Source organism: Pieris rapae, chromosome 14 (assembly GCF_905147795.1).
Source record: "Pieris rapae chromosome 14, ilPieRapa1.1, whole genome shotgun sequence".
Classification (NCBI taxonomy): Eukaryota; Metazoa; Arthropoda; class Insecta; order Lepidoptera; family Pieridae; genus Pieris; species Pieris rapae.
Genome location: NC_059522.1, coordinates 1,532,020 through 1,553,823, shown reverse-complemented (window position 1 = coordinate 1,553,823; position 21,804 = coordinate 1,532,020). Strand labels below are relative to the sequence as shown.

The 21,804-nt window shown below is 33.5% G+C and overlaps 1 protein-coding gene across 1 annotated transcript in view; it reads right to left on the bottom strand.

The window, feature by feature from the left end:
- Window positions 1–21,804, bottom strand: part of LOC111001140 (proline dehydrogenase 1, mitochondrial) — a 33,300-nt gene that overhangs the window by 5,494 nt on the left and 6,002 nt on the right. The window contains exons 2-10 of the mRNA XM_022270863.2: window positions 14,724–14,845; window positions 13,351–13,437; window positions 6,843–7,024; window positions 4,883–4,947; window positions 4,273–4,451; window positions 3,155–3,329; window positions 2,393–2,497; window positions 1,398–1,535; window positions 276–386 (exon numbers count right to left, since the gene is read on the bottom strand). Coding sequence (XP_022126555.1) covers window positions 276–386; window positions 1,398–1,535; window positions 2,393–2,497; window positions 3,155–3,329; window positions 4,273–4,451; window positions 4,883–4,947; window positions 6,843–7,024; window positions 13,351–13,437; window positions 14,724–14,845 — 1,164 coding nt within the window. The remainder of the gene's footprint in view (window positions 1–275; window positions 387–1,397; window positions 1,536–2,392; window positions 2,498–3,154; window positions 3,330–4,272; window positions 4,452–4,882; window positions 4,948–6,842; window positions 7,025–13,350; window positions 13,438–14,723; window positions 14,846–21,804) is intronic.

The window sequence follows — 21,804 nt, the reverse complement described above, 5'->3', positions numbered from 1 at the left end:
AATTATTCGAAAGATAAAAGTTCCAAATAAGATACTTCGAATTTCATGACATATAGCGATATCTGACAGTCGTGAAACGCAAAAATACTATTTATCCTACCAATAAGTAATGAATAGCTTATTTGGAACTAATCCGGACATTGTGAAACAGGCCCTAAGGCTATAACGACGCTTCCAACTACACGCACAAGTTAACTGGGCACCCCGTCAAGTGTCATTATCGCCAAATCAGGTGCCAAGATGATTTGATCGTGTTATAAGTGTCAAACGCTTACCTTGACCCTGCCAAGTATTTCTTTGAGGCACTTGTGAAAGGAGGCGGTGGTGGCCTCCACGCTCTCGCAACTCGGGTCTTCATAGCCCATGGCCGCCGCACGGGCTCGCTCCTGCAATCAATTAAGAAAATGAGCACTATTAAGTATTATGGGTCGGTTAATAGTCTGTATTAACAGACCCATAATATTCAATTGTGTAAGCGTATATTTCAAAGTCTACGGTTAATAACTATTATTTCCACTGGCAGAAATCAGCCCTCTTACAATTATTTTTGTATTATTATTGCTTCTTTGTGTTTTGATTCACAGGAATCATAAAAATTAATGGACAATGACTTGTCAAGTATCATTCGACTCTGAATTAAAGGCTAAAATAATATAGTGCGTATGTCCAATCCAAATCTACTCCAAATCATAATTCAATAAGTTCTAATCGCTATTTCTATATATTGCTAGTTGAATTGACTTCATTTAAAGATTTAAACGTTTCTAAGAAGAAATAACCTTATAACTAAACTAAATAACATTACATTTGTGCAGGATAAGAATATTTTATCGTATTATTATTTTGTTAATGTCCATTGTTGAAATTTGTGTTTCTGTATTATACCGCCATCTATTGAGTTATTTGTAAAGTTACCACAAAACAATTTATATTTTACAATAATTAAAAATCTAAGATTGTATACATTCGTTAAAATATAATTAAAATACTATTTGACAGTCTAATTTAATAGTAAAACTATAAAAAAATCATACATGATCAGTTTTAAAGAAGGGGTCGTAATGTGCCTATTTCGTACCTAATCTGTTTAAAAATTATCACCTGTTTTGCTGTTTTTTTTCTGCTAACTAAAATCTGGTATTTTCATTTCATCTCACACACAGTTCAATTGCATTTTTTGTCAAACTTTTCACATAAAAGAGTTTGTAACATATAGCATAGATAAAGTATGTATGATGTGGTAAACTTTAATTAATGAATTAATACTTATTGAGTTCTAGTATTATTCTTATTCACATTACTAACTTGTAACAGAAACTGGAAATGTTTCTGCTTAACAGCGCCATCTACCATCCAATCGAAAAACCTTAATATTAGACTAGAGTAATATGACTGACCTGTTCAATATAAGCACCGCGCACCAATTTGGCCCCCCAGAAGAAGTTCTGACGCTCTGCCTGCTCCAGGTCAGTCACGATCTCATTGTAGGTGTTCTTCAGGTACGTCTGGTAAGTGTTGAACACCACAAATCTTCCCTGCAAATAGTATGATTCAACATCAAAACAAATACAATTATATATAGAACAACAATTAACAGTACACCATTTTCTCAATTATGGACACTTCGCCACGACATTGATTCCTAGTCAGGCAGTTTGGCAAAATTTTGTGTAGTACACCTGTGACGTTTGATTTAATACAAAGAAAAAAAAATATGGAAAAAATTATCAACTCCAGCAAAAGATTCGTACGTCACGAAAGTGTATGACTAGGATCAGTGTTTCCCACGTGGGGCCCGCGCCCCACAGGGGCTAGTTTGATTGTTAAGGGGGCAATCAAAATCAGCTAGATTTTTTTAAAATTATTATTTGAATTCCAGTTTTTCATTATTTTTTTTTATTTTTTCCGGTGGCTTATAAATTTTTGAACTTAAAGTATCTTTTATATGTATATGTGTACGAAAATCCAAAAGCGAAACGTTACGTTACAAAAACAATGGAGTTACCGAAATATGAATATTTGGTATTTTTTTAGAACGGGGCAACGGGGGCAAACGGGCCGGAATCTCTCCTGTCATTACATACGATACAGCCCATGGACACTCACATTGTCAAAAAGCTAGCCGGCAATGCACTTGAGTTTTACAGCCGGCTTTTATTGATAGTTTTAAGAAAAAACGTATCAAAATTGCATAATCCGTACATTATTAATGTTAAGAATTTGATAAATATAAGTTGCTAAATAATTTAAAAAATCCTCGCAATCACTTTTAATGGAAATTATCAGTTCTATATTAGTTTCAATCCAATCCCATTTCGTTTACAGTTTTACATTTTTTCCTAATATTTTTTTTCTAAAAAACTTTCGTCAATAAGTTGCTCAAAATTTTTACCTTGTTATAGCGTCTCATCATTTCCAAGCAGATTCGGGAAATGGCAGGTTGGAAGTATGTCTGCTCGGCATCTATCATTATCCTCACATCTGCTTCAGCAGCAACCTGAAAATTCAGAAATTATGAACATGATCTGGAACTGCTGATGAATTGTGAGTTAGCTAAAAAAACATTTTTTGTAGGAGCCTAGTAACCTAGCCTACGGATAAAGGACATTGGTGCTTAGCATTGGGCCATTAAATATTACGTAAGCAGATTTACTGCACCCCCTCCCCCATTCCACCAAACAAGATGACCAATGACACAATGAACACCAAATAAGAAAATAAAAGAAACCCGCCCCTGTGTTGATAACGTATTACTTGAATCCCAAATCTAAAACACAAAAGTATTGTAATAGATTATTGTAATTTGATATGGTTAGTATTACATATGCATATGTTGGGTTAGCTAAAAATAAAATAGCGTAAAACAGAAAGTCCCTTAAGTATGGACTGAATAAATTAACCGTTAATTTTTTTAATGGTATTATTGACGTGACAACGTCTAATAAATCAATCAATGCTGGCTGAACGCGAAAAACACGAATGATTGTCCCGTGACGCTTATTGTTCCGTTACGCTCATTGTACGCTTTCGCTGCATCTATCTCTCTATAACTCAAAGACTAAGTATGCAATAATTTTATCAATGTTTTGTTATTACGTTGTCACGTTTAAACTATCATCCGTACAGCGACTTACACTAAGAAAATTTACGATACCTGGATGATGTGGTTGATTCTCCTGAGCATGTTCCTGAACATTTCCTCCTCTTTGGGCGAGATCTGCGAGATGAGACGCCGCATCTGTCCGGTCTTGGGGTCGGGCACCCGGAAGGAGTCCGATAAATTCATGTCCTTGTCGAGGATGTTGGACCAGGGGAACAAGTGAACGATGCTGCAAGAATTCATATAATGTCATGAGTAAGAAATTTTTAATCAACCGATGAACGGAAAAACTAATTTCTATATGTTAAGGGACTTAATACAAGGATCAGTTTGGTTATTTAGAATAAAAGAGAAGTAGGAAAATAAAGAGAGGTAGGGAATAAAAGAGAGGAAAGAAGGTAGGATAGTGATTCAGACATGGCCGTGTATTGGACATTGTTGATTATAAATACTCAAATTATATTGTATTACTCAACTGAAATGTGTAACTTTGGAAAACTATGACGTGTACCAATTAGGTTAGACTCATATCATTTAAAATTGGCGCGTTCAAAAATGCGTTTTAGCAAAGACCCAAATCGAAAAGTAATAGTTTTGACTGCGTGACGAGCTACACGGAAGAAACCACAAAATAAACAGCAAATACTTCTAGCCCAGCACATACATTTAAAGAAAACTTTATTACTGAGTCCAGATTTTTAATTGAACTTGACTATTAATTTATAATTTAGGTACAACTTGTGAGCAAAGTTCTCAACTAGCAATAAATAGAATCTAGCAAACTAAAGCCGATTAGCGAGTGATCCAACTCTTACGATAATAATTAGTTGTCACTGACCGGTCCCACGGGAATAAATGCAGCATACTGAAACATTTTCACTGACTTTCTTTAAGCCCCTCAGTTACGTATTTTGATCCTTCGGACCAGAAAATGAGGGTACATTACATTTTTCATTTAATTTATGCAATAAATATATAAAATGTTTTTCATCCCTCAATTGTCAATAATTATAACACATAATCCATAATACAACAGTAATGTGGCCTAATACATACTTGTTATATATTTTTTTAAATAACAAAAATGCGGGTAGATACAATATAACTTTTAAAAGTTATGTTTAAAGTAAATGTATAATATTAGCAAATCAAGGTTGTCAATAATTACTAACCCCTCCTTATCCGAGGTGATCTTCTTCATGAAGTCCTGAACCTCCGGTTTGCTGGAGTGCTCTCCGAGGTACCTCTGGAAGTCCTCTATTGTCTTGTGATGTGTCAGCACGTTGCCTGTGCCACCCGCTATCTGCTGCATGTAGTTACGCGCACGCATAATCACCTCGGACAATTGGAGCTGGAAACAAATAGAAAAAAATAGAAGACTACCATTATAGTTTATATTTACTTAGTACTTTTTAAGTAAAAACTTGATTCTGTTTTGTACCTGCGGCACTTTCTGTGTGTCTTTATTGTTTAAGATAAATATCGCCTATGTTATTAAAGGATAATAAAACATAATGGTGTTAAAGAGCTTTTGAATTCGGTTGTTTTAAAAAAAAAGAATTTACAATACTGTCTTAGTTATTAGTATATAAATATGCACTACTCATAATCACTCGTAATAATTATATTACTGCAATACTTTTTACGACTATTACATTATGTTCCTTTCTACCTTTATGCCCATACTATAGTCTCTGTTCTTTATAAATAGTATCCTATCACCCGAGATGGAATATTTTGGGTGACTTTTATTAAGGGTCTGCATGTGTGATATTGACTTACAAGTAATTGTGGTCTTCCAAGAGCTGTCAGTTTTACAGCCATCAAACCCGTGCTCTCTGTGATACCTGTAAATCATAAAATTCCAATTAGATTAACCAGAAAATTGTACACAAAAACAGTGTTTTGCCTTACTAGAGACTACGTTGTTTGGACACTTTCATATCTTCAATTATTAAAGTAGATTAGTTTTAAACCAGTTATTAGTCTCTTATATATATCATTATCAATAAACCCTTGTGTGATGTGACATAGAGTAAGACAGGAAATAGAAAGATACGTGAGCAGTGTAGGGTAAGAGGACATACTGACAAACATACCAAAAAGAATTTTGTGACTCGGCCGAACTACTGAATAAGGGACAGGTCAAAGAACCTTACAAGCACGCATGGTGTCATGTGAATGGATAAACTTAGAGATAAGAAGCCTTACTAAGGATTGCTCTCCATTTTTTAAACAGAATATTCTTCGAAGAATCTTTGGCCCTATTTTGGACGATGGTGATGGTGATGGTGATTTTGCTTATTCAATAAAGAACTATATGACGACACCAACATTCATAAAATGCAGCAGACTCCAGTGGTTGGGTATGCACCGAATGGCTGAGGACAGAACCTCAAGGTGCATAGTGTTGTCACAGCCTGGTTGCAAGAGAATACCAGGTAGACTTAGTCTGCGTTGGTGAGATGGGTAGTTCTCGAAACAATTCGAAGTTGGATGCACGAATCACGAAGTAGATTGTGATGGCAATTGTGTCATCAAGCACTAGTGGCTATACAGCTATTGATGATGATGATGAAGCTACAGATATATCTCTACCCGGATTAAGGCGCGTATGAAATATGAAAAATCATTCCCTGGTCAGTTGAAGCGAATTTGATAACTCGAAATTTTCGATAGTTAAAATTTGTTTATATAAGATATATAATATGGGGCATAGGAAAATAATATCTGGGGGCACAGCAATGGGCCCACCAATTCGAGCAAAAAACTTCGCTTATAGATTTAGCCTTCCTTGTAATGACAAACTTTTACATGACCTCGTTTGACATAAAAGCATTTTACCGTTGTCATGGTAACCAATTGTTCGTAAAAGACAAAACAATATACAATTTTAACAATTAAGCTCACTGTAGGTTATCTTTCATAATCGTTACACACGAAAAAGATAACGCATATACATAACGGGCGCATATATAATATATGTATACTCGACACCGATATGATTGATCAACACAATCAATCAATGAATTATGCTATCAAAAAGATATCGCAAAGTTATGGTGGGAAAACTCAAATTATTATAAATAACACGGGAAACCCACAGATTATTGTTCCGATAGGAATCTCGGCAGTTTATCACAAACAATTACATCCTGTTTGCTGAAAAATGCAGAGTATGTCCGACAAAATAAAATTCAAGTATTTGCGATAACGTTCGAATATCATGTGTTCTTAAACAAAGTGTACTTGAACTTCGTTTCATGTAAAAACTTTACAAATTTTAAAACAGACCAAAGATCGGACCTTGAACAACAGCTGTGAAACAAATTACTAAAGTGGCAATTTCTAACATAATACATCAAATTTATAGCTAGGAACAGTTTTTATTTCAAAATTCAATTATTTAATTTATGATTTTTATTAATAATTAATAATTTATGCTTATATAACTTATGTTTTCCACCCTTAAAACATTCCCAAAATATTTTAAAATCATATTTAACCAAGTCAGATATTACTAAGTAGGTATATATATATATAGATACATAGTCTGAACATAAAAACTTTTTTTTAGCTTTGAATTTGGAACTAGTATTATTTAAAAAAACGCACATAGTAAGTCCATTAGTGCACAGGGGTTCAAGCCTACGTCCACAAAATCACTAATGGACCACTGGAATGAAAACCACCAGGCCAACACTAACCTAACCCAACAAACCACTCGCCCTCGTCTACTCACCAGCAACAGCGTCGATACTCTTAAGGAAAGCCTCCATGTTCTTCTCGCAGGAGGCTTCATTGAGGTAGAAGTAGGTCCTCGCGCTGGTCACCTTGTAACGACGGTCAGCAAAACGCTGTTCCACGTGGTACTGCTTCAGCTGACCTTCCTCTTCGGTGTCACCGCAAACAGAGATGGAGGCGCTGAAAATTTTACAGGAAACTCATTTATAAATATTTTATTTACGGCCTTAGTTGGCTGGCGGCTGACTAGTTTGTTACCATGGTTACCAATGCACCACATTTCAGAGAATCAATATCAATAATCAATATTTTTACTATATGCTGTCTAGATCTAAAAAAGATAAAATGATAGAGTCGAGACGTAACGTAACTATGACTCAGAAAAACTACGTTTTGATAAACGTATATAAATGCTTATTAATTATCGAAATTTTTATCATACAAAACCCAGGCGTGATTAGATTTACGTATGATAATAGTCTGGGAGCTATTAGATATCGTAATACGATTATATATTTGCACACTAATTGATTGACAAGTGATATTAAAATTATATTTAAAATGAACTGTTTTTCTACGAAGTACTAAGGGAACGATACAGCTTCGAGACAGAAAAAAAATACCATTAATCTCAAAGCAGACACAAGATTTTCAACCAAGTTCCAAGTCCAAGTAAAACACTCTTTCTATTGTATAGGATTGCATTTATTTACAGAGGTTTTGGGGTTTAATATAATATATACCTCCGGTTTTCGTGTTATAGACGAATGTAATTTACACAAAATGTGTATAAAAATTAAATAAACCAGTGGCGCTACAAACTTTCAAGGTCTGGTTCTAACCTCAGATTTCTGTATCTGTTCCATGATCATTTGTCAATCTAATAGTATATATAGTATAATAAGAAGGTGATCCGTATCCTGTACTTGACACTCAATGTTTTTTTTGGGTAGCTTAGGTAAGCCAGTTTCCTCACGATCTTTTCGATCTTTGCGATCGATAGGAAGAAAATTCATTGGTCCATAGCCGGGGATCGTACATATGAACTTGGGATAAGAGACTAATTTTTTAAACGGTTTTATTTAGCTCACCCCGTTTGTTTTATTCTTTTTAATTAATTTCTTCCTGGGTCAAATTTAGTCATTCAAATTTTTAATTACTATAATATGCATAAAAATCAGTAGGAGAATCTATCTCGAATAGATACAATATTTTATTATACTTAGTAGATGGGTGCAAGCAAAACTACGAAAAAAGTTGCGCCTGATATAAATAATAAAACCATTTCACATATAACATATAATTTTATTAGTCTTTAATGCCGACAACGCAACAGATCGGAGGAACTGAAACTAACAGCAGGCCAGAAGAGTCGCAAAAGAACAGTTGAAAGGGTTAGAGAAGGCCTTTGCCAAGAGCCAAAATTTATTAAAGATCATATATATTAAAATTACGGAGTTTTGAAACATAAAGGCTATATTATTATTACATTAATGTAAATGGGCGGTCTTACTGCAAAAAGCAGTATCTTCCAGACCAAGAATTACGAGCTTCTTCAAATAAACAAAGCGATTTGGCAGGTAAGAGACCTGGCCGCGGATACACGTCACGAAAAAATTTTGACAATGGTTTTGTCAAAACGAGTCATTGGTCAGAAACGCGCCATCAAAAATTAAAGAAGCCATGATGATCACCAAAGGAGATGGCACTATAGGAAGATTGATAGGATCTACTGTATAGATAGATAGGATATATATACATTGGAATAACTATTTACGTCTTCATTTAAATGGTTCAACTGAATGTTATGTAATTTGACGTACGCATCGACTATATAAGATCGTTATCGCATGGACATATGTTCCACGCCCCAGATCACCATACTAAAACGACTAACGATTGGTTTTAATATTGGGACTTTAATCTCTACGAATCGTAGTACGACTAACAAACCTTCTATGAAAAGTTTTTGCAATTTAATTATAAAAAGTTTGTTAGGCTTCAATAGCCAATAATACAGTTTTTTTTAATGAGGTGGAAATTCACTAATGCAGGCCCACATCAAGAATATCGAACTTGACGCGGGGACTGTGGGGCTGGATCTACACTCAAATCCCTCTGCTATTCAGGGGGGTAGCGAGACCCCACCCACTAAAAACACCTCAGCCCATCACACGCCCTAAGATGGGCCCTCAGGGTTCGCTAGGCATTCTACCCAACGAGCCAATAATACACTTATCAACTTCTAGTAAGATTCAGAAACGAGACTCCAGGCAATAGGAGTCAGTTCCCCAAACAGTGGTAAAAGATCAACGTCTAGATAGAACCCGGGTGCTAATCACCTTTATCACATACATGATGGAATTTTTAATAAAAATTCCATCCATTCATTATTTGATACCAATGTAATCAATCTTCCGTGCCACAGTGACAAGTGATGTGATATTATTAGACATTGAATAATGCTGCTATTTTTACTCGTAAACATATCTATAATAAACTAAGTATTTAGCTATATATTTGTATGCAAGCATGATGTTTGCAAACGATACCTTTTTTTGCTGTGCCAAAAATTACGTCATTTTAATTTTATAATAATCTTAAAGAATCATTTCAGAATGACTTCACAAATAATAATTAAAATGTCATGCGGTCCTAATGGTTGATGTTGTCAACAAATTGATAATTTATGACAAATATAAAAACTATTACAAACAGGAATGTAATAATAATAATTAAAGACTTTTGCATTTCCACGGTCTTAATTTCCATTTCAAATATCAATATGGACCTCCTGGTTAAGGCCTCCACCAACCCTTAGCGACGTCAGTCTTTTCCTGCTACTTCTATCAAGTCATTAAATCTCGCTCACTCCTCTTTCTTCCGGGTGGTACTTCCATTGTTGTCTGTTGTCTGCGTATCGTGTTACATAACCAGCCCATGGCATTTTTAGTTTCAAAACTTGTGATGGGGCACCGGTTGAAACCAGAAATATACTAATTATGATATAGGAGAATTCAAAAAGCAAAAAAATTCGTCATAACGTTCTAAAAGCTATTTGGAGTTTTGGCACGTTTGGATAATATTTACGTAACTCTGGCTAAATTACAAAAAATCTAAGACAAGGCCGTGTCGATCATCATGCATTGTATGCTGTCGCTAAGTGCCATTCTATTAGGTTTTAAAACTCCCCGCCTTGACAAACACATTCTCAAGCATGACAAAATTTGACACTCATAATTGTACTTATATTCATATAAAATAAATAGTCATCAAATAATATATTTTTACGAAACTTGACACATCAGTGTCAAAGTCAACCATTCACATTGTCGTCTATCAATTTTTGAAAATTCCACCTTTATACGGATAAAAAATCGTTCGAATTTTAAAACCGCCACTTTCATAATTTATTATAGAAATTATCTTTTATTATCATCATCGTTGATGATGCGTATTACGACACTATGTGACACGTCGTAATGATGTCATAATATCGTGATCAGACAATTGTCTAATCATACACAATCTATGGTTTGATCTATCGTGTATGTGTAATTAAAGTATTTTTAAATTCAGTTTTAAATATAGAACGCTACGTCTAAATCGTAATATCTGTCATCGTACTGTATGAATTATCTATGCTCCGATCTATACATTATGGTCTACGGAAGTGTACTTTAGTGATGTAATACATATTTGTCAAAATATTTAAATATAGAACGCAGCAAAAATGTAATATTGTTTCTACGTCTACTGTAAAGACTACTGTATCTAGTAAAAAAAAGTATCAACGAATCAATAAACAATACTTCTAGTACTAAAAAAAAACTAAAAACGAAAAATAAAAAATAAAAACCCAGCCAAAAGCAGTTCTTGCAAATTTTTTGCCTCATTCTTAGGCATTTCAGGCAAGCGTGAACTTGTACTGCCACTGAAAATAATAAAAATAAATCGTAAAAAATATCTTATAAAAATCTCTCGCGTATATGTTTCGTGCTATTTAGCCATTGACAAAGTAACACGGGAGTGATAGAGACAAAACATTCAATAGATTGTATGGCGGATTATTTTTATTAACTGCTCCCGAATTTTTTTACAGTGTTTAATTAGGCAAATTTTATTTTTATTAAATCTGCGTAAAACACAACGAAACAATCTGGGATACATGAGTGTGCGGACCACTATACACAGAAGTGCAACTGTCAAATTATTCAGAAAGTTACCTCTACAAGATACTTGGGCATCATTATTGATGAATGTCTATCATGGCACTCACACATTTCTACTATTATATCACGAGTCAGGAAATTGATATGGATTTTCAAGACGCTACGCCATGTGATGTCTCCTGTGATACTGAGTAATGTTTACGTTGCATTAGCTCAATCAGTAATTACGTATTGCATACCAGTATGGGGTGGTGCCACAAAAACTAAACTTCTTGAGCTGGAAAGAGCGCAGCGGTCTCTAATAAAAGTGATGTATTTTAAACCATATCGATATCCCACAGTTAACTTGTACAGATCAAGTGGATTGTTATCGGTAAGGCAATTATATCTTTTAAATGTCACCTTATATCTGCATAAATGTGTTCCTTTTAATTCTGCTAGCCAGGATACAAGACGGAGTGGTAATGTGGCCCGCTCCGTAATGGTCCATTCAAATTTTGCCAGCCGTCAGTACGCGAGTCAGTCTGCATATATTTACAACCAATTGAACTCTAAACTCCGACTTCATCATAGAGTTTTGTATGATTGTAAAAAGGTTGTAGTAGGGTGGCTGAGAACTCTAACATACGAGGAAACTGAGCACATTTTGGTGCGAGTTCGCTAGTTTGAGACGGGCCGTATTATGAACTTGACAGCGTGCACACTCGCTCACACACAGCACACACATGCACACATACACACACATTCACACACATGCACACATACACACACATTCACACATTCATAGATTAAGTTAATTTAGATTTAGATTTAGTTAAAGTTTGTTTAGTTAAGGGAAGTAGCGAGCCAACCCCAACACAAGTGTCTCTTGACTACTTACGGGGGTTGTCTCATACTCATTTAATGATGTTAAAAATTTGAGAAACAATAAAAATTTTATTTTATTTATTATTATTATAATCTGCAAAAATTCACAAAACAAAAATTTGTTTTGTGAATTTTTGTATAGGTATACCTTCTGTTCGTTCTAGTAATAATTATTTAGTCTTGTAATGTTTTTCTCAGTAAGCGAATTTTTTAATTCATATGAGAAATAAAGTTATTCTAACCGTAAAACTATACTTGATAATATTTTCATAGAACAAATGAAATTCAAACGAAAAAAATGCTACGTCTTCGTAAATTATCGTCAATTGAGAACGTTACAAGGCTACTGAAGCCTTTGGGTTATATCACGATTTCATTATGACTCAAACAATGGGAAAAATTACCGCGACATTTTCCGTCGCCCACGCACACAACTCTATTTCTGTCTCGTTCTAAGACAATCGTGTCAAATATGTTAGCGAATTTCCAACAAGAACTCGGTACGCTTAAAACGCATTTTCATATTATTATTCAGTCCCTCGTATTCAAAGAGTATGTCTCCATATATTGCGGGGATTTGACACGTTATATTTATGTGTGACATTTATAATGACGTGTACGCACTTATTTCACTATATGGCATGAAACAAGCGCCTTATGCGAGGATACTCCTACAACGCGATTCCTATAACGCGGAACCAATCTACCGTATTATAGGAGGAATTACTGTACTCTCTTATTTAACTGTGCTCTGCGATTCCCCCATTTATTCAGTTACGATATTCTCAAGCCAAAACACTCTTAAATGCAACTACATATTTGTAGATATTGATGTCTTCTATAAAAATGTAGTAGATCACTTTGCTCTATTGTCAATAGTTTCTGCAGCGAACGCGATTTACGAATTTTATTGATAGATTTCACACCTACCCGTTATCAGTTATCAGTTACCCTATTTTGGATGCCGACTGATAAATTCCTAAAATAATGCAGTGGTAACAAAACATTAATTAATAACATTCATAGAAACATGTATTTCAAAAATCCTGAAAATAGTAGAAATATATGTACGCGCGTACTGACATAATATATACCGTAATGACAATTGAAACACTTTTTCATTCTGTGACTCCATAATTTGACAGCGACTAGTAAATTAAAAATGTCATAGAGATACTCTATGGTGCAAATAAGTTCTGAGTCAGTCTTCATAACAAATGAAATACCTTCCGAATATTTAACTAAAACAGAGACATTAATTAACCTATCTGGAACTAATTTAAAGCATACTTACTATCACGTGACTCAAAGCGGCTAGTGATGTGACTAAACCTGTTATTTATGTGCCGTATAAAATTAAAAACCGGTACAGTAATTAAACGGTATTATCGTAACATCCTTAGCGTGACAGCGGAAATCAATACACTAACCAATGATAGAAGAATCAAGTATTAAAATTCTTTTTACCTTACTTCGCGCTTCTCAGCCTCTTCCTGAGACAGGTCCTCTTCAACCGAATAATCCAAAATCGACTTCACACCAAATGAACGCAACCTGTCAATGGACACATATATTATATTCTTACTAATACTTAAGTGTAATTCTCAGATATCAAACCACAGACACCAACACATAACACAGTATGTCTAAGGTGACAAGAGACTTCAGTCTGTCCAAATCGGATTTGAAATATGGAATTCATAAGTGACAGTTGACTGATCACTTGCCTAAAGATATATGACAGTGTTAGAGCCAAAGGGAAAAAAAAAGATATATGAAATAGAGTTGAAGTCTGTCAGCTGCTCCTACTCTTTAACTCAAAATAGTTTGCCGGGACACATGAACGAGGCTTTGACATTGGTAGTGTCCATGGGCGTTGGCTCATAACATCAGATGAGCCTCCTGCCTGTTTGCATGTTAAAAAAAATCGAAATTGGCGGCAAATACTATTGAAGTATGATTATACAGCTTACGAGATACAGAAGCTATTTCCAAACAACGACAGATAAAACTGTAATCAAAAGATATGCACAAATCACGATGTGGATAATCCATTGTAAGTCTATTATCTATATAATAAGCTTATTAAATAAACACGATTACATTTCTAAATTTAAAATGCCAATGTTATATGAAAGAGTTGTCGCGAATTTTAAAATTCGATTTTTTTAAAACGAATTTGTTTTTTTTTTATACAGAATGTTTAAAAAAACACGGCCACACTCCTGATGTTAAGTGTTATACGTAGTGAATTATCGTTAAGTGATTAAAATTCGTTTTTTTAATAGAGAATATAAAGTTTGCCTCAAGTCGGCTACAACTCAGTCAATTATGTAGTTTCCATCATCAACAAATTTTAATAAAAATATTTTATTTTTATTGTCTTTTTCCCGAAGGGGTAGGCAGAGACCATGGATCTACATTTGCTATGGTCCTGTCACTCGCATCATTTTTAGGGCCCCGATGCTCCTTCTCTAGCACCTCCTGGATTTAGTAGAGGTACGACAAGGCCTACTTCACCATCAACGGTTGCCTAGTATTGGTTTTCATTTATACTTTACAAAAACTACTAAACCGACTTTGAAAGAATCCTAAGAATGTATGACGATCAACTCCGGAAAATATACATTAATTATAATTATTTTTTACCTTGAGTAACATTATTATAGTTTAGGTAGGTATCCTTTTTCTTGCAATTAAAATAGCCTATATTAATCAGTGATAGAAGCATTCAAATGGTGAAACATTTGTTAAAATCTGTACAGTAATTTTGAGCCAATTCGTTACAAACATACATACAAATCTTTATAATATTAGGACAAATGAAAATTCTAGCAAACCTTTCGATTGTGGGTCGAATCTTGTTCTGATCTTCGCCGGCAACAAACTGCCCGTAGAAAGTGGCCTTCATGATCATCTCGAACAACCGCTGACCAACGACTTGACGAAGACGTTTCATCAACTGGAAAATTAAACATTCGTTATTAGGTCTGATCTTGTCAGTGCTATAACTAAAACAAACCAGTGTCTCTACAATCTATTTAGGTCTGGACCTCAGATTTCTGTCTGTCTGTATGTGTTCCATGACATTTGTCAATCTTATAGCCTATGGTCAACGCTGGTCAGAATACTGATTTTTTGCCGGCCTGTCTTTAATGTAACATGGGGAATCCGGGCAGAATGGCTTACCTGATGTTGATGATACTTTTTGTATATATTATATGTTATCTTTGGCTATATCTTTAGTATAATTGTTTTTTTATTGTATATAATTTATGTTAGCTGTAGTATGCCGTAATCAAATTTTAAAAGCCATATTATCGACTCGATTAGAAACAATTCAGAGTTATATTAATATAAACCATAGTGCTTGAACCAATTTAATTTAAACTGTTAAAAAGGAACACATGACGCATGTATTTGAAAAATTAAGAGACACTTCGACTTGACATTGACACTTTTACGACGGCTGATAGATTAACCAAATAAATACTATTTTAAACCGATTCAAATGTTTTATTCTCAACTTCGATCATTCCCATGCATATATATATATATATGCAAGCGAGCCGAAAAGTGAACAGTGATTTCTGTTTTAGCGATTACAACAGATTAACATCGAAGAGATAAGTTATAAAGTACTGTGTGAAGTGCTTGTACTTAAATTAATTGGTGATAAGAATTTTGTGTATCATAATTAGTGTATTTCTGCGCGTAATTTGGGTTTTTTAGAGTAATTTAATGACACGTTGATTTACTTAAAAAACAAACTCTTGATATAGATTTTCTATCCAATCCTGTAGCTGCAGTATGTTAAATGAAACTCTGTTTGAAGCTGGGTGTCAACTGAGCTTATAACCAACATACAATTGGGGAAGTGGTTGCGACGACTTCTTGAATCTTAAATACCACAGTCGGCCTATTAGATATTACTGAAAAAGTAATAAATATATACTGACTACAATAATTTATGAGTGTAGTAAGACTAAAGTCCTCAATTTGGCTTCAAGTGGGCGATGATTGTTTACATTTTGTTAACCTTTCTAATTATTAAGAGAAAAACGAATAAAAAGAAATATTTAACCAAATGTTATGTACTTATAAAAAATATAGAACTTTAATCTAAAGTAATACAAAAAAAAACTTAAAGTAAAAAGCTAACCTTACGGATTCATGAATAGCGATGCAATACAAAAAATAAAGGAAATACAAGAATTACACAAGACACGATTGATTAAAATAGAATAAGGTTAAGATATACAGAAGAGTTTTTAAAGATGTATATATGTCGCAGTAAAGTTGTTAAATCAGAGAGTTAATTAAATCTCTAGGCAGTTAGTTAAAGATCGATATCGTTTTGATTGAAACAAAGCAGCGTCAAAAACGTTTAACTATCTCTCTAACCGAAAGCCGTTGTGTTGAATAAGAATGTAACATATCGACATATACTTAGAAAAATAAATTAAATTCGACCAACTTTAAAATTTGCAGACGAAACGATCGTGCTTCGCGAGTTAGTGATCTTAACTGTTTGGATACCTTTTAACATAACCATGATTATTGTATCTGGTTTAAACCATAACACTATGACAACATTGTAGTCTTATCTTATCCATAACCTATTATTAGCAATTTGAGATTTGAAAAGTGATGTTACAAGAATCCGCCAATTTTTAAATCAGCTTCCAATTGAATGTACGATAAAGCGAGCCTTTTTTTAAACGTCACATGTCGTTTTTTTTTGAACGTCAGGAGGCTCGCTGGTGGCGGACTTTTTAAGAATTGGTACGCGGTCTGTTCTTTCGACCCTAACGCAAAAGACCAACGAAGCGCTTTGCACCCGCGCCCGCTGTGGTTGCCGGCCCGCAACCTTTATAGAATACAGATATTTATGTAAAAAATTACATTTCACAACAGAGGACAAATCTTTGTTTTTAATTTATTTTGATGTGAAACATCTATAGCCGCACGTAAAACTGATTTCTGGCGTGGCGACGCATGCCGTGGCGACGCGTCGCCACGCTATATTATATACAGTCTAAATGCAGTAGTAAATTTCATATTAAAAATATTTAATAAAAATAATGTTTATTCAACAAATAGTCATCGTTATCTGGAAAAAAAATCGTAATATTTTATTTTATCATTATGATATACATATTTAGTTCCTATCACAGTCTGTTCTTTTCTGCATATTACTTTTACAAAATAATGTCGATGTTTCACATCAGCCAGGCGTCCAGTGACGGCTCACATTTTTTTTATTACTCTTGATTACTCAATATGGAACATGGTGTAATGGTTGCAGCTCCTTACAAAGGTGTAAAAGAAAAAACTTGGAGTTTAGTGCCGGAGAGTTTATTGTCAGTTCTTCTATTCCGTTCTACGCCCTTGATTTGAGAACTGGCAGTAAATGTAAATTTACAATTAATTTAAGTTTTTTTGACCCTCATAAGCATACTTGTTTACCTATATGAATATTTTTATTTTTCATCACTTAACATCAACAGTCACCTCCATATTCTTCGTACTAATTAAATCCAAATTTTGAAAAACATAAAACCTATGGAAACTCAGTCTTAATGTGTCTTAGTATAAGATTCAAAAACTACTCAACATATAATACAACATATAAATATTATGTCAACAAAAAGCAACAAATTAGATTTTTCTAGACTAAATTCTCGTTTCGCATCAAGTTTATAGAGGACACATGTTTTGCCATTTCGAGTAAACACGAGTACAAGGTCAAAAGTCTCGTGATCTTTGGGCCATGTTATATGGTATGTATACCATATATATATATATGGTTCTTTATATATATTATAACTATTTAATATCTCGTAACACACTCTTACGTGTGAAGAGGATAAAATCTATCAAATCCACTAGTACTAAAACGTACTTAAAAAAAAAACAGTTAAGGCATCCCATTTTTGCTGATGAGTAATAAACGGCAGCCCTTATCTTTGCCCCACGTCAAACAACCTTGGAAAGATCACACCTCCAACCTTACATAACCATGACGCAAAGTTGGACCGATTTTCAATAGAATCAGCCAAAATTTTGAAAACGAAAGTCGAATTTTGGCGCCAACTAACTTTGGCGTTCGGTATTTATTACGTAATTTAGAAAAGATTGATGTCCTCCTCATCATCTGGCAAATGCGACACTGTCTCTGACTAAGACTCGAAATTTAAATTTGGAATAATAATATCTTAACAACAAGTCTTAACAACAACAACGCCCTAAAACAGAACTGGCAATGGGCGGGGCATATAGCACGATACACAGATAAAAGATGGACTTTATAGACAACAGTTTGGAAAGGACCAAGGGGATGAAGAACAGGGCGCCCCATAAAAAGGTGGATAGAAGAAATAGAAGCGGTAACAGGAAGCGAATGGAAAAAGAAAGCCATGGACACAGTTAGTTGGAAAAAGCTGTTGGATACAACAGTATAAATAAAATGAAAAAAATATAAGCTGTATATTATCTTTGCGTCAAGATTGGAAATTAAACGGGCTTTATTATTATTATAATTTATCTTAAAGTTCGTATATCTAAATGCCGAGTAGTCAAATGCATCTATAGAATTATTAATAATAATATCCGTATATTTTAGATACATTTACACTCAAACACATATTACTCTCATCATCTCATATATTATCTTTATAGATAACTGCTCTGCTGCACTGCTCCCTGTCATGTAGTGGGTTTGATGTAAAAACGATACAATTTCCATATAAGGAGTGGTAAATCTTCTCGAGCCTGGTAGATCGAACGCTTAGGTTAGATCTGCTTCGAGTATTTTACTGGCAAAAGTCACCATTTTTTTTTTAATCTCTTATATTCTTTGAACATACAACAAGGCCTCAAAAATATATATAAGACCAGATCGTGTCATATTTAATTAATAATAATAATTACTCAAACTTATTTCGTTAAATTATTTATTAAGGTAATAGGTTTACCAGGAATATCGCACATATGAATAATATATTAGAAATGTATTCTAGGGTATAACCCATACGATATTGAAGAGGGAAAAATCGACGCGAAAACCGCAGTAAAATTAAACCATATTTCGTAAAAGGAAATCACAATTTAACCACTATTCTCTTTGTTGACGCAAATCAAATTTTCCCTAAAATATTTTTAATGAATCACATTATTATTTGCATTTAGGTAAACACAACATTGTTTTTAGTAAAATGGTTGTTCTTTTAAAGTCTGTTGTCTACATAATATGTTTCATCAATACTTAGATATGGAGTTATAGTTAGGGGAAATTCAGTCGAAGTAATAATACCTCTTTTAGGTCTTGGCGTCAGAGTTCTGAATATTCATGATTATTTTTTAAATCTAATAGACAATTAGGTGATCAGCCTCCAGTGTTTGACACACGTCGTCGACTTTTTGGGTCCAAGACATGTCGGTTTTCTCACGATGTTTTCCTTCACCGTTCGAGCAAATATTAAATGCGCACATAGAAAGTCCATTGGTGCACTGCTTCAGGTATGAGTCGCACGCTGAAGCCACTAGGCCAACACTGCTCTCAGTCAGTAAATAGTCAGTCGAAGTAAATAGGGAAAAATTTATCTAGAATTGTATAGGAAAAACACCTTTTATTTCAATCAAGACTCATAGTTAACAAAAAAACATTAACAGATCTTCTTACTAGTTTTAAAAATCGACGTAATGTAATACTTTTAGAAAATAATATTATTCTATTAATGATTATTTGCGTGACACATTACAATTGATATGAATTTGAAAACGTAATAATATATTTTAAAAATGTGATGAAATTATATAGGAAATGACTACATTGATATGACTGATAAAGTAATTGTAACTTCTAAGATTGTACCATTTGTTTTTATTATTGCTACAATAATTTTGCCGCTTAAGCGGGTGACGTTACGCTGCCACAGATAATCATTATAGACTATGCCACAGAAATGGCGCTTCACTTAAAATGATAAAACTTTACTTATGCGCTACAGAAAAACTTTAAACTCCTTAGTGATAACTAATTAGATTATTTATTGTTATTGTTGAATTAATTTGAAGTGAATTTTAATCTTAGATTAAGTGTAAAATAAACGTTAGGTTTCCGTTGTTGCAATACGATTTAGGCATCACAGTAAAAAACCAAGTATCACTTGTCAAAAAACTAAAACGTAGCTATGATCTACATTATATATGACGTGTTCTACTAAAATAAAAACATATGAAAAAAACTATGCAAAAACTTGTACGGCGTATAAGCGAGAGCGCAAATTTTCAACTAGCAAAAAACATTCGAATAGGAGCAGTAGGTCAGAAAGCCGTTATTACTGAGAAATCTAATAGCAACTGTATTTAGTTCAGATTAACTATTAGATTTAGATAATTGTTTTGCTAAAAAAATATAATCGATTTTTTACACCGTAGCTTCAAAATCTAATATAATAAAATTAAAATATAAATTTCGTAAAATTTTGAGTGTATATCACTTAATTCTGCGAATCGGACAACATTTATTTTTCATGCCCCTAAGGGTGCAAGGGTTCTTAAGGGTGGGCCCCTAAATTTATATTTAGACAAAATTTTATTTTTATTTTTTTATGATACAAAAATACATATAAGTAACCCTTTATTTTCACCTTTGTTTGTGATATACAGTCGAGATTTATATCGCAACAATAATCTGTGGATTTACCCAGTAATTTACATTAATTTGAGTTTTCTTACCATGTAATTCTTAGTCTGTGATAGTTATTAATTAAAATTATACATAAATATTATATGGTTTCATAATCGTCCTAAACCTAAGATCAGCTTAATTGTGAAAATACAATATCATCTAACAATATTTTGTCTTTAATGAACAAACCATGGTTATCATGGCAACGCTAGATAGTTTTTTCGTCAACCGAGGCCATGTAGATTATGTAGTGAAATTACCATGGAAAATGTTGTGATTTTTATCAAGGTTATACCGAAATTTAGAAACAAAACGAAAATATTATTTCTTAAATAATCGTCGCGTTTAAGAGATAATTAGACATTTAAAACAATATTTGTAAACTCGCAATCATTGTATGTTAAAGTCCGAACGAACTAAACGAAAGAATATTAAAATAGAATCAAATATAAATAGTGTTCATATTATATTCATAGTACACTTATGAACAAATAGAGGCTAGGGTTGCCTACAGGTTCGAATTTAATGACGTGGAATAAGTGTACCTTGATGATCTTATATTCCAAAATAAATGTATTTTATGTTTTTTTTCTTCCATCTATCTATCTACAGCGAAGACATAGAGGGTCGAAATGGCTTTAAGAAAAGATTGAAATGTATCTTGATCGACTTGGCGTGCCCAACAAATTTTAACTATCGACAATTTCGAGCCATTAAATTCGGTCTGTTTGAAAAATGTTGTATTAAGTTTTCACATTAATTGAAGGTGATACGAAGTTCACTGTTTCATCGGTACATATATTTTTAAATTATATATACTCTTACATATATCACACCTTCAAAATTATAAATATTACACAAAATATATTTGACCATTTAAGCCTATAACAGCCTTTGTTTTTCTTCATTTTAGATGTGTATTACATATTTTTAATTTTGTAAAATTGACGTACTATTGAAATTTAGAATAGATAAATTTTAAATACTTATAGTGATGTAGTGTACTTTGATAAATATATTTAGAAATATCAAAACATTATTCATTTAATACTTATAAACATGAAAAAAAGCTTCTAAATGTACTGCCAGTTCTTAAATCAAGAGCGTAAAACGAAAAGAACTGGCAATACACTGTCCGTCATTTTTACTTTTACTGTCCCGTCAAAATCAAATTATCCCAATGCAAGATATATTCTAGATTTCTCCGCCGGAAAATATGACCAATA